This window comes from Ranitomeya imitator, chromosome 6, assembly GCF_032444005.1.
Source record: "Ranitomeya imitator isolate aRanImi1 chromosome 6, aRanImi1.pri, whole genome shotgun sequence".
Lineage (NCBI taxonomy): Eukaryota > Metazoa > Chordata > Amphibia > Anura > Dendrobatidae > Ranitomeya > Ranitomeya imitator.
Genome location: NC_091287.1, coordinates 305,505,633 through 305,531,855, shown reverse-complemented (window position 1 = coordinate 305,531,855; position 26,223 = coordinate 305,505,633). Strand labels below are relative to the sequence as shown.

The 26,223-nt window shown below is 42.7% G+C and overlaps 1 protein-coding gene across 1 annotated transcript; it reads right to left on the bottom strand.

The window, feature by feature from the left end:
- Window positions 1–12,552: 12,552 nt before the first annotated feature.
- LOC138641385 (proto-oncogene Mas-like) lies at window positions 12,553–20,525 on the bottom strand. Its single transcript, XM_069728925.1, has 2 exons — window positions 20,439–20,525; window positions 12,553–14,699 (listed from the first exon to the last, which is right to left on the bottom strand). The coding sequence occupies exon 2, from the start codon at window positions 14,668–14,670 to the stop codon at window positions 13,645–13,647; it is 1,026 nt and encodes a 341-aa protein (XP_069585026.1). The 5' UTR covers window positions 14,671–14,699; window positions 20,439–20,525; the 3' UTR covers window positions 12,553–13,644.
- Between the last annotated feature and the right edge of the window lie 5,698 nt (window positions 20,526–26,223).

Here is a 26,223-nt window from a genome sequence, read left to right as displayed (position 1 = left end):
GAAAAATTCTGGAATTCCGCAAAAGATCACCCCAGAGAAAAATACCCAACAAAACCACAAAAAGTTCCAAAATCATAGGTTTGTCGATTAAATTAATAGAAACCCAAGCTTGGGTCCAATGGCAAACTAGCCAATGAGAACGAAAAAGGACTGCGCAACCAAGATCCCTGTGAACTGAAAAATTAAAAAATAGTGAATCTGCTAAAACAAAAGCAGACTGCCAACAAGACCTGCCTTTAAAGGCTGCTAAAAACTGGAGCCATATCCTAGCATCCTCTGTTAAATCCGCATGAATCCGAATATGAGAACCAGGAGAGGAAAAGCCAATTGTGGCATCATACATGCGCCTGGAAAAAGCCCTACCAATAGGAATAATGCGAAGGGCAAAATTCAACAACCCTAAGGCCATGTTCACACGATCCTTTTTTTCATGCGGAATTGCCGCGATTTTCCCGCTGCGGGTCGGCAGCTGTTTTCTATGCAGGGTACATTACATTGTACCCTATGGAAAACAGGAACTGCTGTGCCCACAATGCGGAAAATCAAAAAAAAAGCCGCGCTGAATAGCTGCGGGAAAAAAGAAGTACCATGTCACTTCTTTTTTAGGAGCCGCAGCGGTTCTGCACCCATTGACCTCCATTGTGAGGTCAAACCCGCAGTAAAACCCGCAGATGAAAAAAATATCTGCGGGTTTTACTGCGGTTTGTGGTGCAGAACCGCTGCAGCAGGAAGTGCGGGGATGCGGGCGGAAGTGCGTGGGCGGAGTGTGGCTGCCCCCCCGTGCCCCCGTGCCCCCCCCCCGCCGAATCTGCCGGCCGGCAGATTCGTTCCAAAGTGCATTTTGATCACTGAGATATAATCTCTCTCAGTGATCAAAATAAAAAAAAATAGTAAATGACACCCCCCCCTTTGTCACCCCCATAGGTAGGGACAATAAAAAAAATTAAGAATTTTTTTTTTCCACTAAGGTTAGAATAGGGTTAGGGGTAGGGGTAGGGGTAGGGGTAGGGGTAGGGTTAGGGTTAGGGGTAGGGTTAGGGTTAGGGTTAGGGTTAGTGGTAGGGTTAGGGGTAGGGGTAGGGTTAGGGGTAGGGTTAGGGTATTTTCAGCCATTTTAACCCTAAAAAACTTCCTAGAAAACACACAGACACTGCATAGAAAACTGCATAAAAAAAGGATCAAAAAAAGGATCAAAAAACGCATCAAAAAACACATCAAAAAAGGACCAAAAAAGGACCAAAAAAAGGACCTGCGTTTTCTGCCAAGAGCTGCAGTTTTTTAAAAAACAGTCCTGAAAAAAAAAGGATGGAAATCAGGAACGTGTGAACATACCCTAAAAGTGATTGCAATTCTTTAAGGGTAGTCTTATCCTTGGAGATAAAATTCAGCAGAGCCTTCTGCAATTTTGTTACTTTTTCAGCAGGAAGGGAACAATCCATTTTCACTGAATCCAAAGTGATACCTAAAAATTCAATAGAGTTGGCAGGAAAAAACGTTTTATCATTCGCGATTGGGATCCCAAAATTCTCACAGATCTTAAGGAAAGTGGAAAGAGTTTGTAAACAATCAGAAGAAGAAGCTGAACCCACAAATAAAAAATCGTCTAGGTAATGTAAAACCCCAGCCACCTTGCTGTTAGCTTCTAAAACCCAATGTAAAAAAGAAGAGAAACTCTCAAAATAAAAACAACATGAAGAAAAACCCATTGGAAGACATTTGTCAAAAAAAAATTAATTCTCAAAATAGAAACCCAAAGAATTAAAACCATCCGGGTGAACGGGGAGAAGTCTGAACGTGGATTTGATGTCGGATTTTGCCATAAGTGCACAATACCCGAACTTCTTAAGGATATCAATTATCGTATCAAAAGAAGCATAAGATACAGAGCATAGAGATTTGGCGACTTCGTCATTTAGAGAAGCCCCAGAAGGATATGATAAGTGGTGTATCAAGCGAAATGAGCCTTGTTCCTTCTTGGGGACAATTCCCAAAGGGGAAATTCTGAAATTTGGAAAAGGAGATGAAAAGGAGCCCGCAATCCTACCTAATTCCAGTTAATTCCAAATCTTCTCTTTGGCAATTTTTGGATGGGCATAAAGGGACGGTAAATTCTTAACAATTTTGCAACCCTCCCCTTTAAAGGGAGGAATGAAAAACCCAGATGAAAATCCTTCAAAAATCAATTTACTGGTCTCCTTGTTTGGATACATGTTTAACCAAAAAAGTATGTTTTCCAGTTTCACTGGAGTCCGTGCTTTTTGGGTTAGTGTCCATAATAACCGATTGTTGGGCAGACAATTTCTTGAAGCACTTGGACATAGGATGGGAATTACCGCAGAATGAGCACTCATGCCGAAATCTGCAAGAGTGGCTCCATTTGCAAATAGATTCGTTGAATGCAAAGAAAACGCCTTTTTTAACAGGATTGGGTAAGGCCTGTTTGCTAAATGATTGCCTCTGAGGTAGCATCAGGTTGATCCACAAACCAACATCTTTAACACCCCATGATACCTCAGGGTGAACAGCCATTTTTTGTCTGAAGGCCTCATCATATAGAAGCCAAGCAGACCCGCCAAAATTTCTATAAGCTTCGAGAATAATATCTACATGTTGAAACAATTTGCTACATAAATTTGGAAATTTCTCTCCCAAAACAGATGAATAAATGGCAAAAGCCTGAATCCAATTGTTAAAGGATTTTAAAGGGCCACGTTTTTGATCATCACATTCCGTTTTCTCTTTTTTTACCTCCAATCTGACTGTCTGATCCCTACGAGGCAACAAGGAAAATAGATCAACAAAACTATTGCTCCATATGAGCTCTTTAATAGAAGAGCTCAGATGGAAGCCCAAGGGAGAGAGCTCACATGTGAGAGCTTCTTTGAAAGTGTTCTTATTGCTCGCAACATTCAATGTGGGAACACCCACATTACTATGAGAAATAAAACCAGAGGGAGGTGCTGTAATAAGAGCCTCACCCAAAACCTCTGTAACTGCATTTTTTAAAAACATCTTAAAATCAAAGGGGGAGACTGACAAGGGAACATTAAAGCTCTCACCCTTCCCAGCAATGTTAATCTGAGCAGGTTGATCCGGAGTACAGCCCGTGCTCAAGCCTTACATTTTAGGCAAGCGCGGCTGAATACAGATGGGGGTAGAATCCTCTTCTTCATCCTCTGAAGACGGTGCTGTATGAGGAAACCGGTTTGCTTGAAGAACCGGCAGCGTTCCGACGATGCCGGGAGAAGGAAGCGAAACCTCTGGCATACTGGCTGCTGCAGACTGTTATGACCTGGTGGTAAGGACAATTATGGACCTAGTGGTTAAGAGCACACGGAATGACCTGATAGTTACTAATAATATAGGACGAGCTCTGAGACGTGGGAACTCTGCTGACCGCAAACCCTAATCCTATCACACACACTAAAAATAGCCGTGGATTGCTCCTAACGCTCCCTATGCAACTTGACACAGCCTAAGAAACTAGCTAGCCCTAGAGATAGAAAAATAAAGCCTACCTTGCCTCAGAGAAATTCCCCAAAGGAAAAGGCAGCCCCCCACATATAATGACTGTGAGTAAAGATGAAAATTACAAACACAGAGATGAAATAGATTTAGCAAAGTGAGGCCCGACTTACTGAACAGACAGAGGATAGGAAAGGTAACTTTGCGGTCAGCACAAAAAACTACAAAAAGACCACGCAGAGGGCGCAAAAAGACCCTCCGCACCGACTCACGGTGCGGAGGCGCTCCCTCTGCGTCCCAGAGCTTCCAGCAAGCAAGACAAAATCAAAATAGCAAGCTGGACAGAAAAATAGCAAACCAGAGAAAAGCAAGCAGGAACTTAGCTTCTGCTGGGAAGACAGGTCACAAAAACGATCCAGGAGAGAACAAGACCAATACTGGAACATTGACAGGTGGCATGGAGCAATTATCTAAGTGGAGTTAAATAGAGCAGTCAGCTAACGAATTAACCTCGTCACCTGTGGAAGGAAACTCAGAAGCAGCAGCTCCACTCACAACCACCAGAGGAAGCCCATGGACAGAACCAGCCGAAGTACCATTCATGAGCACAGGAGGGAGCTTGACAACAGAATTCACAACAGTACCCCCCCCCTTGAGGAGGAGTCACCGAACCCTCACCAGAGCCCCCAGGCCGACCAGGATGAGCCAAATGAAAGGCACGAACCAGATCGGCAGCATGAACATCGGAGGCAAAGACCCAGGAATTATCTTCCTGACCATAACCCTTCCACTTGACCAGGTACTGGAGTTTCCGTCTCGAAATACGAGAATCCAAAATCTTCTCCACCACATACTCCAACTCCCCCTCAACCAACACCGGGGCAGGAGGATCAACGGATGGAACCACAGGCGCCACGTATCTCCGCAACAATGACTTATGGAATACATTATGGATGGCAAAAGAAGCTGGAAGGGTAAAACGAAACGACACAGGATTGAGAACCTCAGAAATCTTATACGGACCAATGAAACGAGGCTTAAACTTAGGAGAGGAAACCTTCAAAGGAACATAACGAGACGACAACCAAACCAAATCCCCAACACGAAGTCGGGGACCCACACAGCGCCGGCGGTTAGCGAAACGTTGAGCCTTCTCCTGGGACAATGCCAAATTGTCCACCACATGAGTCAAAATCCTCTCCTCTTGGGCTATCTGCACAAAAGCTGTTCTACCCTGTATGCACACATGGATTTTTCCTCTCTGAACCCTGTTCACACAGGTTATATACAGATGATCAGGTTTTTAAATACATCAGATAGGGATTGCATACATTAGTTAGGACTGCTCTGATAAGGGTATACCGTGAAGATTGGTAGAGCAGCTTAGTATACATTTTTTGCAAAAAACGTATCAACCAAATACCCTGTTTTTTACATCTTTTACTAGCACTTGCGGATTACTGCAACATTTTTTCAAACTGAGTGTTTTTGGTTTTACTATTCTCTTTTGTGTCTTCATGAGTCAAAATCTGCTGCAACCTACCCACCACAGTATCTACACCAGGACAGTCCGAAGACTCAACCTGCCCTGAAGAGAAACGAGGATGGAAACCAGAATTGCAGAAAAACGGCGAAACCAAAGTAGCCGAGCTGGCCCGATTATTAAGGGCGAACTCAGCCAAAGGCAAAAAGGACACCCAATCATCCTGATCAGCAGAAACAAAGCATCTCAGATATGTTTCCAAAGTCTGATTAGTTCGTTCGGTTTGGCCATTTGTCTGAGGATGGAAAGCTGAGGAAAAAGACAAATCAATGCCCATCCTAGCCCAAAAGGCTCGCCAAAACCTCGAAACAAACTGGGAACCTCTGTCCGAAACGATGTTCTCCGGAATGCCATGTAAATGAACCACATGCTGGAAAAACAATGGCACCAAATCAGAGGAGGAAGGCAATTTAGACAAGGGTACCAAATGGACCATCTTAGAGAAGCGATCACAAACCACCCAAATGACCGACATCTTTTGAGAGACAGGGAGATCCGAAATAAAATCCATAGAGATATGCGTCCAGGGCCTCTTCGGGACCGGCAAGGGCAAAAGCAACCCACTGGCATGAGAACAGCAGGGCTTAGCCCGAGCACAAGTCCCACAGGACTGCACAAAAGAACGCACATCCCACGACAAAGACGGCCACCAAAAGGATCTAGCCACCAAATCTCTGGTACCAAAGATTCCAGGATGACCAGCCAACACCGAACAATGAACCTCAGAGATAACTCTACTAGTCCATTTATCAGGGACAAACAGTTTCTCCGCTGGGCAACGGTCAGGTCTATCAGCCTAAAATTTTTGCAGCACCCGCCGCAAATCAGGGGAGATGGCAGACAAAATTACCCCTTCTTTGAGAATACCCGCCGGCTCAGGAACACCCGGAGAGTCGGGCACAAAACTCCTTGAAAGGGCATCAGCCTTCACATTCTTAGAGCCTGGAAGGTACGAAACCACAAAATCAAAACGGGAGAAAAATAGCGACCAACGAGCCTGTCTAGGATTCAACCATTTGGCAGACTCGAGATAAGTCAAATTCTTGTGATCCGTCAAGACCACCACACGATGCTTGGCTCCTTCAAGCCAATGATGCCACTCCTCGAATGCCCACTTCATGGCCAACAACTCTCGATTGCCAACATCATAATTACGCTCAGCAGGTGAAAACTTTCTAGAAAAGAAGGCACATGGTTTCATCACCGAGCCATCAGAACTTCTTTGCGACAAAACAGCCCCTGCTCCAATCTCAGAAGCATGAACCTCGACCTGAAACGGAAGCGAAACATCTGGCTGGCACAACACAGGGGCAGAAGAAAAACGACGCTTCAACTCCTGAAAAGCCTCCACAGCTGCAGAAGACCAATTGACCACATCAGCACCCTTCTTAGTCAAATCAGTCAACGGTTTAGCAACACTAGAAAAATTACTGATGAAGCGACGATAAAAATTAGCAAAGCCCAGGAACTTTTGCAGACTCTTCACAGATGTCGGCTGAGTCCAATAATAAATGGCCTGGACTTTAACAGGGTCCATCTCGATAGTAGAAGGGGAAAAAATGAAACCCAAAAATGAAACCTTCTGAACTCCAAAGAGACACTTTGACCCCTTCACAAACAAAGAATTTGCACGAAGGACCTGGAACACCATTCTGACCTGCTTCACGTGAGACTCCCAATCATCCGAGAAGACCAAAATATCATCCAAATATACAATCAGGAATTTATCCAGGTACTCTCGGAAGATGTCATGCATAAAGGACTGAAATACTGATGGAGCATTGGAAAGCCCGAATGGCATAACCAGGTACTCAAAATGGCCCTCGGACGTATTAAATGCTGTTTTCCATTCATCGCCCTGTTTAATACGCACAAGATTATACGCACCACGAAGATCTATCTTGGTGAACCAACTAGCCCCCTTAATCCGAGCAAATAAATCCGACAGCAGCGGCAAAGGGTACTGAAATTTGACTGTGATCTTATTAAGAAGGCGGTAATCAATACAAGGTCTCAAAGAACCATCCTTCTTGGCCACAAAAAAGAACCCTGCTCCCAATGGTGACGACGACGGGCGAATATGACCCTTCTCCAAGGATTCCTTTACATAACTCCGCATAGCGGCGTGCTCTGGCACAGATAAATTGAACAGTCGGCCCTTAGGAAACTTACTACCAGGATCAAATTGATAGCACAATCGCAATCCCTATGAGGAGGTAGGGCACTGGATTTGGGCTCATCAAATGCATCCCGGTAATCCGACAAAAACTCCGGGACTTCAGAAGGGGTGGATGACGAAATAGACAAAAATGGAACATCACCATGTACCCCCTGACAACCCCAGCTGGGCACAGACATAGATTTCCAATCCAATACTGGATTATGGACCTGTAGCCATGGCAACCCCAAAACGACCACATCATGCAGATTATGCAACACCAAAAAGCGAATATGCTCCTGATGTGCAGGAGTCATGCACATGGTCAATTGGGTCCAGTACTGAGGCTTATTCTTGGCCAAAGGCATAGCATCAATTCCTCTCAATGCAATAGGATACTGCAAGGGCTCCAAGAAAAAACCACAGCGCCTAGCAAACTCCAAGTCCACCAAATTCAGGGCAGCGCCTGAATCCACAAATGCCATAACAGAATAGGATGACAAAGAGCAAATCAGAGTAATGGACAAAAGAAATTTCGACTGTACCGTACCAATGGTGGCAGACCTAGCGAAACGCTTAGTGCGCTTAGGACAATCGGAGATAGCATGAGTGGAATCACCACAGTAAAAACACAGCCCATTCCGACGTCTGTGTTCTTGCCGTTCAGCTCTGGTCAAAGTCCTATCACATTGCATAGGCTCAGGTCTATGCTCAGATAATACCGCCAAATGGTGCACAGCATTACGCTCACGCAAGCGTCGATCGATCTGAATGGCTAAAGACATAGACTCATTCAGACCAACAGGCATGGGAAATCCCACCATGACATCCTTAAGGGCTTCAGAGAGACCCTTTCTGAAAATTGCTGCCAGGGCACATTCATTCCACTGAGTGAGTACAGACCACTTCCTAAACTTCTGACAATACATCTCTACCTCATCCTGACCCTGACACAGAGCCAGCTAGATTTTCTCTGCCTGATCCACTGAATTAGGTTCATCATAAAGCAATCCGAGCGCCAGAAAAAACGCATCAACATCACGCAATGCCGGATCTCCTGGCGCAAGGGAAAATGCCCAGTCTTGAGGATCGCCACGTAACAAAGAAATAATGATTTTCACTTGTTGAACAGGGTCACCTGAGGAGCGAGGTTTCAAAGCAAGAAACAATTTACAATTATTTTTGAAATTCAGAAACTTAGATCTATCCCCAAAAAACAAATCAGGAATAGGAATCCTAGGCTCTAACATAGGATTCTGAACCACAAAATCTTGAATGTTTTGTACCCTTGCAGTGAGATTATTCATACAAGAGGACAGACCTTGAATGTCCATATCTACACCTGTATCCTGAACCACCCAGAGGTAAAGGGGAAAAGAGAGACAAAACACACTGCAAAGAAAAAAAAAATGGTCTCAGCACTTCTCTTATCCCTCTATTGAGATGCATTAGTACTTTCGGCCACCTGTACTGTTATGACCTGGTGGTAAGGACAATTATGGACCTGGTGGTTAAGAGCACACGGAATAACCTGATAGTTACTAATAATATAGGACGAGCTCTGAGACGTGGGAACTCTGCTGACCGCAATCCCTAATCCTATCACACACACTAAAAATAGCCGTGGATTGCTCCTAACGCTCCCTATGCAACTCGACACAGCCTAAGAAACTAGCTAGCCCTAGAGATAGAAAAATAAAGCCTACCTTGCCTCAGAGAAATTCCCCAAAGGAAAAGGCAGCCCCCCACATATAATGACTGTGAGTAAAGATGAAAATTACAAACATAGAGATGAAATAGATTTAGCAAAGTGAGGCCCGACTTACTGAACAGACAGAGGATAGGAAAGGTAACTTTGCGGTCAGCACAAAAAACTACAAAAAGACCACGCAGAGGGGGCAAAAAGACCCTCCGCACCGACTCACGGTGCGGAGGCGCTCCCTCTGCGTCCCAGAGCTTCCAGCAAGCAAGACAAAATCAAAATAGCAAGCTGGACAGAAAAATAGCAAACCAGAGAAAAGCAAGCAGGAACTTAGCTTCTGCTGGGAAGACAGGTCACAAGAACGATCCAGGAGAGAACAAGACCAATACTGGAACATTGACAGGTGGCATGGAGCAATTATCTAAGTGGAGTTAAATAGAGCAGCCAGCTAACGAATTAACCTCGTCACCTGTGGAAGGAAACTCAGAAGCAGCAGCTCCACTCACAACCACCAGAGGAAGCCCATGGACAGAACCAGCCGAAGTACCATTCATGAACACAGGAGGGAGCTTGACAACAGAATTCACAACAGCAGACGCTGCGGTGCTTTTACGACCACGACGCTTTTCAGCCTTACCAGCGGTCTCAGAAGATGTACCAGGCCCCAGAAGATGGCGCCGAAGCAAATCTTGAGCTGGGCTGCGAGATTTGTTTGTCGGTGGATGACCGGACTTGTTGTTCTTGTCCCGGACATGGCGGCTGAAGCGATGTGGAGAAGCTGAGGGGAAAAAAGACGCTGGAGGTCTCCTGCTACGAGCGCCGGAGGAAGAAGGCGCTGAGGCAGCAGCTGGCTGAGATGGGACCTGAGGTGATGGAGGAAGTTGCGGGCACTGAATGGAGGTAGGCAAAACAGCTTCAGGAACTGCTGCTGAAGGCTTCATTGCTAGGCAGCTCTTAAGCCAATTTAGCCCGTCCTCCTCGCCGGCCCTGGAGAGCAGCTGATGAAAGAGGCTGTCCATAATGAAAAACCCTCTTTTCTTCAGATAAAACCTGTTGGTTATGAAGTAAAATTACCTCAGCGCAGCTTTTTATATCACAAAAGCCCGCCATAAATAAACTCAACCAATCATAGCCCATAGAAACGGCGCTAAACAAACCAGCTAAAGCCGGTTAACACAGCTCTCCAGAAAATGGTTAAAGAAAGATTAACCCTTCGTTGTCCCTTTAATGAGGAAACAAACAGAGCATTCGGTTAAAATATAAATACATTAAACTTAACGGTCCGTATAGCCATAAGACCGCCCCTTTATCCCTTTTCATTTACAGGGGGGGGGCTGACATTACCCTAAATGATCTGACTATGGCCGGGTTATTATTATTATTATTTATATAGCACTATTGATTTTATGGTGCTGTACATGAGAAGGGGTTACATACAAGTTACAGATATCACTTACAGTAAACAAACTAACAATGACAGACTGATACAGAGGAGCGAGGACCCTGCCCTTGCGGATTTACATTCTACAGGATGGTGGGGAAGGAGACAATAGGTCGAGGGTTGCAGGAGCTCCAGTGTTGGTGAGGCGGTATCTCCAGTAGTGGTGAGGAGGCAGCGGTGTCAGTGCAGGTTGTAGGCTTTCCTGAAGAGGTGGGTTTTGAGGTTCCGTCTGAAGGATCCGAATGTGGTTGATAGTCGGATGTGTTGGGGCAAAGAATAGCAGAGGATGGGGGATATTCATGAGAAGTCTTGGAGGCAATTGGATGAGGAGCGAATAAGTGTAGAGGAGAGACGGAGGTCTTGGGAGGACCGGAGATTACGTGAGGGAAGATATTGGAAGATTAGTTCAGAGATATATGGAGGAGACAGGGGTTCACACTTATCGCATGAAAAATCGGTCCGAGTCTCCCTGCTGAGAGTCGCACGAGTGTTCTCCATATGGTCATCCATGGGTAATGTGTTTGCAATGTGAAGATGCGATTTTATCGCACTTATGCATCTGTATGGCATCCGTAAGACATCTGTATGGCATGCATATGGCTTTACATTTCTCATTGATTTTCCCCATTGACTTTAATGGCTCAATGGGCTGAAATGAGGAAAATGTGTGTGTTTTTCTCGCAAGTCACACTGATGGTCCGTGTGGTGTCCGATTTTTTCTCGCACCCATAGACTTGCATTGGCGAGACTCGCGCGATATATGCATATAATTGCAGCATGCTGCTAATTAACTCGCATGCTGAATAAGCCAGAGAAAAAAGATGGTGATGTGAGCTGCCCCATAGATTAACAGTGGTCTGAGTGCTATGTGATGTTTTCTGGCATAGCACTCATCTGTGTTCTACGCTAGTGTGACCCTGGGCAAACATCTATCCCCCATGTTTATAGGCGTGCTTTAATATCACATCTCTTTAGACAAGCCTATCACTAACCTAACTCTCCCCTGGTCCCTCCTTCTAAATGCTAATCATAATCCGCTCCCTTCTATTTATCTGTCTCCACACCTTCCATGCACCCAATAGCACATGATAACTGTACTTAGACACATACTGGCCGATGACCGCATCATGCAACTTTATATGAGAACCCTTATTTATAATAATGATGGCATACTGTAGCTAGCACGTTCTACCTGTTGTGTCCCCCTATTTCCTTATAGATTTTAAGCTTGCGACCAGGGTCCTCGCTTCTCCTATAATTGTTGACCTATCTATTACTTTGTATTGTTTTTATTGTCTGTACAAGTCACAACTTAATTGTAAAGTGATGGAATATGTTGACGCTATATAAATAAAATTATTATTAATTACTACTGTGTGTCAAAAAGGTGTACCAAACTTTTGGTGCATTTTTTTGCGTGATATGTTGCTCATTACGTCACACTCGCTTTCATTAAAGATACGCCTCTTTGTGGAGTAATCTATAAGGCCGGGGTCACAGGATCTTATCTCTGTCATGAGAGAGAATCACATCGATTATGCTAATGACACTCTGCTCAAATTCTGATCAGACTTTGAGACAAGTGGCACTTCAGCGTGATTCAATTCTCTCACATCTGAGAGTCGGGTCTCAATTTTCTGAGTCCTCAGATGTCGGACTGCACATGGATGAAATCCGACTGCAGCATGATGTTTTACACGCACCCATAAACTTGTAGAGTGCACGCGATCCAAATTCTGGAGTCACTCACAGCATGCTGCGATTTTTCCACCGACCGATTCGGTCTGTAGAAAAAATTGCAAATCTTCACTGCCCCATAGTATAACACTGGTCCGATCCGTTCCTGATAAAACAAGTGAGCGGGCCCTTAGAAATAGTTTTGGTGCATTTAGATTGAGTCTTCTTCCTCAGCCACCTCTCTTTGCAGCCTTGTCCTAAAATAGCTTATCTTGAAATCTGTGCACTCTTAACACCTACTCACATATCCATCATTCTCAATGACTAGTGTCCTCACTGACTCTGGTGTTGCAGTCTTTCTCATACACAGGCATCAGATTCTTTCTTGGTAAAGGGATCTTTAGAAAATAACTGATCAAGGGTTGTCCCAGTAATTGCTTGTGATCTGCAGAAGAGCCAGCACCACCACATGGACAATCAAAGATGACCTTGTTTTATTCAAATTATATATTTTGAGCAAAACAGGATACAATATATATCCATCAAATAGAATTTTATTTACATCAGGAAGGTACAGAACATAGTTTTATGCTCACAAAGGTAGTATAACCACTGTTCTGCTTTCAGCAAGCTTTATGGAAGTAACAACTAACCTTAGGGCTTATGCAGCGATCTGTGAATCTAGGTCCAAGCATGGACCACAATGCATGCAATGTCACGAGCCTCCCATCCCAAACATGGCAGCCTCATAGGCATATATGAAGCTGTCAAGTTCTGGACACAAATCCCATGGATAGTCCGTGCATTGAGTCTCGTGCTTGAACTGGGTTTCACAGACATCTGTAGGAGCCCTTTGTGGTTAGATGTTAATCATAGACTTATTACAATCATACATCAGTATTTTCTATAGGTACTTGTAAGCAAAAATCAGGAGTGATTATAAAATTCAAAAAAATTTCCATTATACTTATGGAAAATGCAGACTACATAATGAAGTGTGAACGAAGACTTAATGGAAATCTGTTAGCTGATTTTTGCTGCCCCATCTGACAGGAGTATGATGTAAAGGCAGAAACCCTGATTCCAGTGATATTTCACTTAATGCGATGTTTGGTACAGTTTTTATAAAACTACTGTTTCATCTGCTGCAGATCTAGCAGTTCTCTGAATAGTGAGCTCCGTATAACCCCACCCACATCACTGATTGGCAGCTTTCTGTGTATACTGTGCATAGGCATAAAACTGCCAATCAGTGATGGGGTGGAGTTATACGGAGGTCTTAAATATGGGGGACTACATGGCAGCAGGTTTAGTGGTCCTTTAGTGATAATCTCTTGCTGAGAAAACAAGGATTGTGTAATATATACAGCAAGCAGCTAAGTAAGTGACACATTGCTGGAGTCAGGGTCTTTGTCTCTACGTTATGCTTCTCTCAGAGTAGATGGTAAAAACTAGGTGACAGATTTCCTTTAAAATGGAGAAATCCTAATATAGGTTATAAAATGTTTATGCATTGTATATACACCAGTTGTGCCCACCAACTCTTCTTAAAAGATTTGCAAAAGATTAGAAAAAAAATGTCATTTTCAGAAAGAATGACTCATTTGTTTTTGAGGTTGAACTAAAAAGGTCACCTTTTATGTCCCAGTCCAAGATTGTTACTGCAGCACAGCACAATTCTCAAATGAACTTGCAAGATTGGTTTGGTTGGAGTCTTTACTTGTTTTGTTACTGTTTGAGTCTTCGTTCTCATCCTCTTCTGTTCGGAAGGCTCGTTGTAGGGCCTCGTGGAGAGAGTGGCTGGAATTCTGCTTCCACTTTTTCCCAACAATGAAGTAAATATATGGGTCAATAGTAGAATTTAAGACTGTACAAAACACGCTGGCAAAGAAAAGTCCAACGGTTTCAATATCTGATTTTAGCAGTTGAAAATACATTAAAAACCAAACAAAATTAATCGGGATGACAGAAATAATAAATATAAAAACTGCAGCAATGATGATAATGTAAAGCTTCTGTGGATACTGCTGTCTGACGGTCCTTTTTATTTTAAAGAGCAAGATGAAACTTGAAATGACCATGATTGGCAAACAGATAATTACGGATAGACCAAAAGTCATGATCTGAACCACTGTGCACTCTGTACTTTGACTTAAAAAACCTTCGGGCGTACATACTAAGTTGTCTATGAGACCCACTGCACATCCAAGGAGCCAAACTGAGCCACTGATGATAGCGGACAAGTTCTCCGGCCGATGGCATTGGTACCAGAAGGGAAATAGGACGGACAGACATCTTTCCAGGCTGATGGCTGTGAGGATAAACATTCCAGAATATTGCGCGCTGTCGCTAAATATTTCCAAAAACATGTAAAGGGATTCCTTTCCTTTAAAATATGGATCTGCACTTGATAAGGTATAAATAAACATTATTAATACAATGATGCTGAATATTAGAAAGATGAAGTCAGCTACCGACAGATTGATGATGTAAATGGTATACTTATTCCTCTTGATCTTGAAGCAAAGATACCAAAAAACAATAATATTTCCTACTAAGCCAATGAGACAAAGACTTATAGCAAAGCCAGCAGCTATAGTGAAATGCACTTGCGCATTTTCTGGATAGCCACTACCAGTATCATTTTCATCTGTAACATCCAGAGTTAAAGTTGAGTTATCCATCTTTTGATTGGTTGTCTCGTCTTGAAGACCTGTGTTCAGAGATACAAATCAATTACAAACAGACATATTTTTGCCAGATTTTAATTACCAGTTTAATTTGAAAGAATTTAAAAGAGTAATCATCATTTTAATTTTTATTTCAGAAATCAATAGTACATATGAAAATAAGAAACTTTATAATATATCTTATGCGAGAAATCTGCTTCTTTCTTCTCCTACTGGACCGATCATTCATTCTTAATATTCTCAATTCACAGAAAAAAAAATCAGTCTTCAGTGAATACAGAATTTCCAGTTATTGCGATAGGAGATGACAGTTGGTGCTCCTAAAGTTCTATGGAGATGGGGAGGAGGGAATAGGAGGAAGGACGCAGACACCGACATTCTACTGCAAGTTCTCCTGAAGCGGCAGTTACACCTTAACGTCTTTGGAAATTGTTCTGATTCCTGTTTACTGGCATAATATTGTGTATGTGAGGGGGAGGGATGATTGTGGGAGCGGAGGGGCGATACACACACTATGTAGCCTATGTGTATTCATTATTGTTACTGACAGTGCCATATATTGTTACATTTTGTATACTTTGTAAAACTTTTTTTTTATTCTATTTCTTAGTGTTCTAAGCAAATTTGAACCTGTGATCCTCTGAACACTTACTTTATATACAGCAATACTAAAGCCCTCTCCTAGTGTATCCTCACCCATCCCCTGCAGACTGTGAGCCCTCGTGGGCAGGGTCCTCTCTCCTCCTGTACTTGTGTGCCTTGTTTTACTCATGTTTATTGTACTTGTCTATATTTGCCCAGTTTGCACTTAAAGCACCATGGAATAAATGGTGCTATAAAAATGTATAATAATAATATTGCAGTATATAAGCAAAATGTCAGACTCCTATGAAGCCCAGTCTGTGATTGGGCTTCACAACAGTAGCAAAATGGCAACCATGGGAGCATTCACAAGGCCCTTGGCTGGCATGCAACCCATTGGCACCCTGCAATCATGATGCAGGGAAAGTATGGAATAGTGCCTGAAACAGTGGCATATATGCCATTGTCAGAGATTAACAGAGGAATGTTACAGCAGCAAACGGAGCTCACACTGGTCGCTGCTTTTAGAATCGGTTACCTGCTGTATAATTCAGCTGCTGAGCCCGCCCTATAAGCTCATCTGATTAATGACATACAGTTACATCCCAAGTCAGGAATGGGATAAAGAGGTATTCTCACCTCAGATATTTATAATATGTCGATTGGATATACCATAGATATATGATTAATGTGGTTCTCACACTGATCTCTGCCCTGACTCCCTATCCTCTGTTCTGTACTGGCATGGCACATGATGTTAGTGGAGAGGCACAGCATTATTCTTCCGTAAACCACTCTTCCACATTGGCAGCACTCCAGTCTCCCTCTGGCTCAAGAATCTGTGGTCAGATGTCACAAAAGTCCTTGTACCCATATAACATTAGGGACTGCACAGGTAATGCAGGACTGGCAGTATCAGTGCAATTCCTGCTTTCTGCAGATAGGTGGACACCTGATTGAGTGGATCCCCAGGAATCTCCCTGGACTGCCAGAATATCAGTCCAGGCCAAGCTACAGACTAAAAACAGGTACCATCTGATTAACACATGGGTGTGTATAGGCACTGTAGACACAAATAGTAGGATATTTGTAGCACAAACATTTGAGAACCTGCTGTTTTTTTCCTTTGAAATGCACTGAAGCAATTAAAACCTTAAGGACATGTCTATTCTGGTCCCGAAGGATACATTTCTTTGGAATTTTACTAGTGATGAGCGAATATACTTGTTACTCGAGATTTCCCGAGCACGCTCAGGTGTCCTTCGAGTAATATTTAGTGCTCGGAGATTTCATTTTCTTCACCTCAACTGAATGATTTACATCTCTTAGCCAGCTTGATTACATGTGGGGATTCCCTAGCAACCAGGCAACCCCCACATGTATTTAGCCTGGCTAATATATGTAAATCATTCAGCTGCGGCGATGTAAACTAAATCTCCGAGCACTAAAAAATACTCGGAGGACACCCGAGCATGCTCGAGAAATCTCGAGTAACGAGTATATTCGCTCATCACTAAATTTTACTTGTTAAGTTCTCAAAGCCATAACTTTTTAATTTTTCAAGCAACATAGCATTAAGAGATGTTATATTTGCAGGACAAGTTGTATTTTATAATGTTACACTTTGGTGTACATAAAACTTACTCAGTAAGGCTAGATTCCCATTGCGTTAATGGGTTAGCGCTAACGGACAGCGTTGCACGGCAATTAACGCCGTGCAATGGGTCTATTAGCGCACCCAGCGATGTGCCATTCTTTTGTGAAGCCTTGGACACTGCTTGCAGCGTCCGAGGCGCGTCCGAGGTCCGTCCCTCGCTACCGCAGATCGGGGATCTGCGCTAGCGGGGACAGTGAACGCGGCCACAAAATAAACATTGTGTTAGCGCAATCCGCTAGCGCTATGCGCTTAACGGATTGCCCTAACGCAATGGGAACCTAGCCTAACTATTATAAACTATTTCTGGGGGGATAATTGAAAAAAATAAAAACAGCAATATTACAATGTTTTAAATGTCGCATCATTTAATGTGCAGTATAAATAACATGCTTTGTATATTCAACGGGTCAGTATTATTACTTTTACAAAATACACTTTGTTAAAAAAACAATGAAAAATAATACCAATATTTTTTGTGTTGCCATTTTGTGAGAGCCACAAGTGTTTTTTTTTTTTACCTGAATAAATGAGGGCTTGTATTTTTGCAGGACAAGTCATAATTCCCACTGTGACTACTTTTAGGAACGTATATCTTTTTGATACTTTTTATTCTATTTTTTTTGTATGTGGGGAGAAATGAGCATAAACTTCAAGAGTATCTTTTGTAAGCCATTTATCGTGCATAATTACTACTGTAATTATGTTTTGCCTGTTTGGGTTTTTTAAGGTTAAAGGGAACCTGTCACCCCGAAAATCGCGGGTGAGGTAAGCCCACCGGCATCAGGGGCTTATCTACAGCATTCTGTAATGCTGTAGATAAACCCCCGATGTTACCTGAAAGAGGAGAAAAAGACGTTAGATTATACTCACCCAGGGGCGGTCCCGGTGCTGGTCTGCAAAGTACTGCAGTGCGCAGGCGCCGGGCCTCTCTGACCTTTCCGGCGCCTGCGCACTGCAGTACTTTGTTCTGCCCTCAACAGGGCAGACAAAGTACGCCTGCGCCGGAGCTGTGGCTGAAGATCAGAAGAGGACGTCTTGGAATGAAGATGGGAGGCGCCGCAGTGGACCAGAGACGCCCATCTGACCGGACCAGCAGCCGGACCGCCCCTGGGTGAGTATAATCTAACGTCTTTTTCTCCTCTTTCACGTAACATCGGGGGCTTATCTACAGCATTACAGAATGCTGTAGATAAGCCCCTGAGGCCGGTGGGCTTACCTCACCCGCGATTTTCCGGGTGACAGGTTCCCTTTAAAGTAAGTTTTACTATATAAAAAAACAATCTTTCATTTTTATATTTTCTTTAGCTTTTTATACTTTCTAAATACTTTTCCATTTTTTATTAAATGTACTAAATGTATATTAATCCTATCGCAGATTTTGAACTAATTATGAACAGTGCCTGAGAGACATTCTAATAGTAAGGCTAGGTTCACATTGCGTTAGTGCAGTCCGTTTAGCGCATATGCTAACAGACTGCGTTAACGCAATATCCAAAAAGGGATCGCGATTAGCGATCGCGCTAGCGCAGATGCCCGATCTGCGCTAGCGAGAATGGACCCAAAAACTCTGCAGACAGTGTTCGAGGTCCGTCACAAAATAATGGAACATTGCTAATGCATGCCCAAAATGGCATGCGTTAGGGATGTGTTACATACATTGCGGTCAATGGGTGCGCTAACGGATCCATTACATTGCGTTAGTGGCGCTATGTAACGGATTCCGTTAGCGGATACCCACTAACGCAATGTGAACCTTGCCTAATACAGTATAAACTAGATAAATAGATGGGTAGATAGATAGATAGATAGATAGATAGATAGATAGATAGATAGATAGATAGATAGATAGATATGGGATAGATAATACTGCACTACTTTTAGAGTGCATTGAGACGTGTCGCGGGTCTCCCTACCCAAGCGTGACAGGTTGAGAGACTCGTGGCAAGTCCGTGCATTGCGATCTGATCTTGCAGTCTGAATGTGCCCTTAGACTGTCTTTCAGGCAAACCTAATAATTTTGTATAGTTGGCAGACTCAAGATTACTGTTTGGGTTAGTATGCCATAGAAATCAATCAGCATCCCAAGAGCTGATGGGGTAATAGAGAGAGCTATCTATGGATCATTAAATGGGTTAAACAACTGGAATGCTCTGATTGCATTGGCACAACTAAGCTATAGCAATCAATGAGCAAATTGCCTCTTCTAAGAAAAAGAGGACTTAACTCTATAGCGCCACCTGTTGGAAGTAGCGATCCTACAAGTCACAATCAACTCTTTCATGAGTCGTGCAATATGACTTAGGATAAAAGCCAAATCAGTATCTCAATTCGCAGACACGGTGTTTCGGGCTGTTGGCCCTCGTCAGTGCGAAGCATGAGAACTAATTTGGCTAGGTAAGAGGCTCTGGACTGGGGTCTAACGGGTATCGTTTCTCCTTATGGAGAGTGACATACCATCTATGGCTTGTCAAGGTAAGGAGGCTTATTCGCCGTGCAATGCTCCTCTGGGAAATATAATATGCAAATTGCCTCTTCTAAGAAAAAGAGGACTTAACTCTATAGCGCCACCTGTTGGAAGTAGCGATCCTACAAGTCACAATCAACTCTTTAATGAGTCGTGCAATATGACTTAGGATAAAAGCCAAATTAGTATCTCAATTCGCAGACGATAGCAATCAATGTGACGCATGTGCTTTAAGAGGTTAAAAGGTGATGGAATGTGCACATACTCTTTAAGCTATTTTTTTCTTTGCTAAATTAAGCACAATTGATGAAGAAATCTTAAGAAGGATTATTTGAGAAGGAAATAGTTGTTTTCCCTTCCCTTTCACTTTTTGGTTAAAATTGACTGAAAACAGTGTAGTGTAAATAGCAGCAAGGCCATTTTGAAGGACAGTACATTGCAGTTTCATTATACTACTTGGTCCCATTACAATATCTTCCACAGTGCAGACAGTACAAGCTCTAAACACATTTATCTAAGGAATCTATCTAGCATGGTGTTTTTAGTAAATACACATCTCAATCAGAGAGTGAAGAAAAAGTCCTGACCTCATAACACTTGATCCTGACTACCATCCTCCGCCATCAACCAACTTTCCTAAATCAACTAAAGAAATAAAAGAACTAAAATATTACATTTGCATTAAAAAATGTATTACTCCCAAGCACACATATTTTAGCAGTCATAAAAATTTTTAAAGATTTTTATGAATGTTTTTAAAAGCATTTTTATTGTACAACATTAGTAAAAAAAAAACCTATCCAGAACATACAAAGTTAAAACAAAAAAACCCCAACGACCCAAATTTAAAAAAAAAAGACTTCACATGATCATCTGGCAAAATGCTGTTAAATCATCACATTAATGCCATTTTTCAGAAAATCCCTGTGTGAATCCAGCCTCAAGTTTAAAAATGCAGATCCATTAAAACTAATGAAAAGACTATAATACAATATGCATATATAACCTTACAAAAAGATTAGGATACAAAAGACCATATAAAAGGAATGTGAAACTAACCTGTAAATTCTTACTTTACTCCAGACAAGGATTGCTTTGCTTAACAATCTGTTCTAGGGCTTCGAGTATAAAGAAAGTGTTTTCCTCGGCATCTCTAAGTGCAGTACGTAATATCTGGTTGTGTGACATACAGTAGGTGGAGTAATCTCACAAAACATAAATAATGCGGGGAGTTCCAATATTAAGAAACCAGTATACCATTTGTATGAGACATGCTGGTGATCAGCAAGAAGGATGACACTTAATGAAGTCATGAAACTTTAAAGACTGTATTAGATTATACAACCCCTGGCAAAAAATTATTTAATCACCGGCCACCGGCCTTGGAGGATGTTCATTCAATTGTTTAATTTTGTAGAAAAAAAACAGATCACAGACATGGCACAAAACTAAAGTCATTTCAAATGGCAACTTTCTGGCTTTAAAAAAAAAACGCTAAAAGAAATCAAAAACAAAAAATGTGGTAGTCAGTAATCGTTACTTTTTTTAACCAAGCATAAGGGAAAAATTATGGAATCACTTCTGATGGACCCAGTTTTAAAGAAGATTTTACCTATAACACCTTCTATTGCGGCCAGGCGAGCAAATAACTAAGTTTCTCTTCTTCACAGTCACTATGATCCATTGCGTTCTCGTCCTTGTTCAAGAAACTCTTAATATGGTTTTTTCCCGTGTGGAATGTGCAAAGCATGTCGTAATCTGGTGAAAAGTAAAACTTTTAAAAATCATAATGGGACAAGAATTTTTGACATCCGTAAAACCTTGAATTGCTCCTCAAAAGGAGTTATCTACCACACTGAGTGCCCTTGTGGAAAAGTATACGTTGGACTCACAACAAGAGAACTTAAATTCCGAATATGTGAACACATAAGGGACATCAAAAAATCTCTTTCAGTTACTGACGTTAGTAGTTTAAAAACTTTGCCCAAGCACTTTAAGTTATTTCACGGGAGTAATCCATCAGGCCTTAAAATTAAGGCCATTGACTAGGTTGATTTGGGAGTGCAGGGAGGGGGTGATTTGGGCAAGATTTTATCCAAAATGTAGAGTAAATGGATCTATAGACTGGGCACATTAACACTGCAAGGTTTGAATGAAAATCTGGGTTTTAGTGCTTTTCTTTTATTTTCCTTCCATATTGTTCTTGTGACTTGTGATTTTATTTGTGATTTTATTTATGTTTTATTTATTGTTTTTAACTGTATTGTCTTTTTGTTGTTTTTCTAGTTTTCCATCTGACTGCGTCTGTTTTCTATGGGGTTCGGTCACTACATGGATCCTTTTTTATCTGGTGTTTCGCTGGAATTTAAGGTTTTTTGAGCCCTGATGAACTTGGGCAGAGAGAATTTCATCTGGAATTTTATCTGGTGTTTTTCTTGGAGTTATGATTTTTTGAGTTTAATGGATCCGTAAAGAAAGAGAGGATAAAAAAAAAGAAAAAAAGGACTATAAACTAGCGAATATAAAGGACTTTATTATTTTATTTTATTTACTATTTATTCTTATATATTAATATATTTTATATAGGTATAATATTTTATTTCATTATCACTTGTACCACAATTATTAACATTGTTCTTCACAACTGTACCTTTGCAGCACACGTTATCAGTGTTATATACATATATACATATCAATTTTCATCTTTTTTCTCTAATTTTCACTTCATCATTTATGGTTTTACACATTTCTACTTATGTACACATAGACTTGTCTAGTTCCCAGTATACTTTTTATAAGATACTGTCATATCTCTCTCTGCTACTCCATTTGTGGGTTAGCTTATGTCCTGTTACATCAGTACCCGGCTCCGCCCCTACACATCGCACTATGATATATTTATATATTTGTTTATATATTTGTCCCTGCTACTCCACTTGTGGGTTAGCGCCTATGTCTTGGATATATCGGGACTCGGCTCCGCCCCCTGCACACCCCGCCATGGTATAGGTACCCTCATTCTTTGTCAGAAGGTGCGCATGTCAATTCGGCTGCTCCATGGACATCCAGTCCTGCGCATTGTGGAACGGCTTGCATTCTACGCTTGCGTTCCAGCGCGGTCTGTGTTGTGAATTCTGTTGTCGAACTCCCTCCTGTGGTCTTGAATGGTACTTCGGCGAGTTCTGTCTATGGGCTCCCTCTGGTGGCTATGAGTGAAGCTGCTGCTTCTGAGGTTCCTTACACAGGTGACGTGGTTTATCCTTTGGTTGGCTGCTCTATTTAACTCCTCTCAGATCGTTACTCCATGCCAGCTGTCAATGTTTTTGCATTGGTTCAGTTCGCTCCTGGATCTCTCTGGTGACCTGCCTTCTCCTGCAGAAGCTAAGTTCCTGATAGTCATTATTTGTTCACTGTTTTCTTGTCCAGCTGGTTATCATGATTTTGTCTTGCTAGCTGGAAGCTCTGGGATGCAGAGTGGCCCCTCCGCACCGTGAGTCGGTGCGGAAGTCTTTTTGCACACTCTGCGTGGTCTTTTGTAGGTTTTTGTGCTGATCGCAAAGTTACCTTTCCTATCCTCTGTCTATTTAGTAAGTCTGGCCTCCCTTTGCTGAAACCTGTTTCATTTCTGCGTTTGTGACTTTCATATTTACTCACAGTCAATATATGTGGGGGGCTTCCTTTACCTTTGGGGAATTTCTCTGAGGCAAGGTAGGCTTTATTTTCTATCTCTAGGGCTAGATAGTTCTTAGGCTGTAACGAGGCGCCTAGGTCTGGTCAGGAGCACTCCACGGCTATTTTTAGTGTGTGTGATAGGATTAGGGCTTGCGGTCAGCAGAGCTCCCACATCCCAGAGCTCGTCCTGTATGAGGTTTAACTATCAGGTCATTCCGGGTGCTCCTAAGCACCAGGTCATAACAGTACAGCTGGCCAAAAGTATTAATGCATCTCAATAGAGGGATAAGAGAACTTCTGAGACCATTTTTTTTTCTTTGCACTGTGTTTTGTCTTTCTTTTCCCCTAGACCTTTGGGTGGTTCAGGACACAGGTGTAGATATGGACATTCAAGGTCTGTCCTCTTGTGTGGATAATCTCACTGCAAGGGTACAAAACATTCAAGATTTTGTGGTTCAGAATCCTATGTTAGAGCCTAGAATTCCTATTCCTGACTTATTTTCTGGGGATAGATCTAGGTTCTTGAATTTCAAAAATAATTGTAAACTGTTTCTAGCTTTGAAACCCCGCTCCTCTGGTGACCCAGTTCAACAGGTAAAAATCATTATTTCTTTGTTGCGTGGTGACCCTCAAGACTGGGCATTTTCCCTTGCGCCAGGAGATCCTGCATTGCGTGATGTTGATGCGTTTTTTCTGGCGCTTGGATTGCTTTATGATGAACCAAATTCAGTGGATCAGGCAGAGAAAATCTTGCTGGCTTTGTGTCAGGGTCAGGATGAAGCGGAGGTGTACTGTCAGAAGTTTAGAAAGTGGTCTGTGCTTACTCAGTGGAATGAATGTGCCCTGGCGGCAATTTTCAGAAAGGGTCTTTCTGAAGCCCTTAAGGATGTCATGGTGGGATTTCCCACGCCTGCTGGTTTGAATGAGTCTATGTCTTTGGCCATTCAGATCGATCGGCGCATGCGTGAGCGCAAAGCTCTGCACCATCTGGCGGTATTCTCTGAGCATAGGCCTGAGCCTATGCAGTGTGATAGGACTTTGACCAGAGCTGAACGGCAAGAACACAGACGTCGGAATGGGCTGTGTTTATACTGTGGTGAATCCACTCATGCTATCTCCGATTGTCCTAAGCGCACTAAGCGGTTCGCTAGGTCTGCCACCATTGGTACGGTACAGTCTAAATTTCTTTTGTCCGTTACTCTGATTTGCTCTTTGTCGTCCTATTCTGTAATGGCATTTGTGGATTCAGGCGCTGCCCTGAATTTGATGGACTTGGAGTTTGCCAGGCGCTGTGGTTTTTTCTTGGAGCCCTTGCAGTATCCTATTCCATTGAGAGGAATTGATGCTACGCCTTTGGCCAAGAATAAGCCTCAGTACTGGACTCAATTGACCATGTGCATGGCTCCTGCACATCTGGAGGATATTCGCTTTTTGGTGCTGCATAATCTGCATGATATGGTCGTTTTGGGGTTGCCATGGCTACAGGTCCATAATCCAGTGTTGGATTGGAAATCGATGTCTGTGTCCAGCTGGGGTTGTCAGGGGGTACATGTGTTGTGAATTCTGTGATCAAGCTCCCTCCTGTGGTCACGAGTGGTACTGCGGCTTCTGAGTTTCCTTCCTCAGGTGATGAGGTTAAGTCGTTAGGTGCTGCTCTATTTAACTCCACCTAGTGCTTTGATCCTGGCCTACAGTCAATGTTCTAGTATTGGTCTTGCTTCCTCCTGGATCGTTCCTGTGGCCTGTCTGCTCAGCATAAGCTAAGTTCTGCTTGTGTTACTTTTTGCTATATTTTCTGTCCAGCTTGCTTTTTTGGTTTTGCTTGCTTGCTGGAAGCTCTGAGACGCAGAGGGAGCACCTCCGTACCGTTAGTCGGTGCGGAGGGTCTTTTTGCCCCTCTGCGTGGTTGTTTGTAGGTTTTTGTGTTGACCGCAAAGCTATCTTTCCTATCCTCGGTCTATTCAGTAAGTCGGGCCTCACTTTGCTAAATCTATTTAATCTCTGCGTTTGTATTTTCATCTTACTCACAGTCATTATATGTGGGGGGCTGCCTTTTCCTTTGGGGAATTTCTCTGAGGCAAGGTAGGCTTATTTTTCTATCTTCAGGTCTAGCTAGTTTCTCAGGCTGTGCCGAGTTGCATAGGGAGCGTTAGGCGCAATCCACGGCTACCTCTAGTGTGGTTTGATAAGTTTAGGGATTGCGGTCAGCAGAGTTTCCACGTCTCAGAGCTCGTCCTATGTTTTGTGGTTTTTGTCAGGTCACTTGTGTGCTCTGAACTTCAAGGTCCATTGTGGTTCTGAATTACCTATTCATAACAGTACTAGAGGCCCAAAGTACTATGCTTCTCAATAGAGGGAAAAAAGAAGTTCTGAGACCATTTTTTTTTCTTTGCACTGTGTTTTGCCTTTTTTTCCCCTAGACATTTGGGTGGTTCAGGACACAGGTGTGGTGATGGACATTAAAGGTCTGTCTTCATGTGTGGATCTTCTCACTGCAAGAGTACAAAATATTCAAGACTTTGTGGCTCAGAATTCTATGTTAGAACCAAGAATTCCTATTCCTGATTTGTTTTCTGGAGATAGAGCTAAATTTCTGAGTTTCAAAAATAATTGCAAACTGTTTCTGGCGTTGAAACGTCGCTCCTCTGGTGACCCAGTTCAACAAGTTAAGATCATTATTTCTTTATTACGTTGCGACCCTCAAGACTGGGCATTTTCCCTTGCACCAGGAGATCCTGCATTATGTAATATTGATGCGTTTTTTCTGGCGCTCGGATTACTGTACGATGAACCTAATTCAGTGGATCAGGCAGAGAAAAATTTGCTGGCTCTGTGTCAGGGTCAGGATGAGATAGAGATTTATTGTCAGAAGTTTAGAAAGTGGTATGTGCTCACTCAATGGAATGAATGTGCTTTGGCAGCAATCTTCAGAAAGGGTCTCTCTGAAGCCCTTAAGGATGTCATGGTGGGATTTCCTATGCCTGCTGGTCTGAATGAGTCTATGTCTTTGGCCATTCAGATCGGTCGACGCTTGCGTGAGCGTAAATCTGTGCACCATTTGGCGGTATTATCTGAGCATAAACCTGAGCCTATGCAGTGCGATAGGACTTTGACCAGAGCTGAAAGGCAAGAACACAGACGTCAGAATGGGCTGTATTTCTACTGTGGTGAT

Coding starts and splice junctions, on each gene's coding strand:
- LOC138641385 (XM_069728925.1), bottom strand. CDS start 14,670: ATGGATAACTCAACTTTAACTCTGGATGTTACAGATGAAAATGATACT.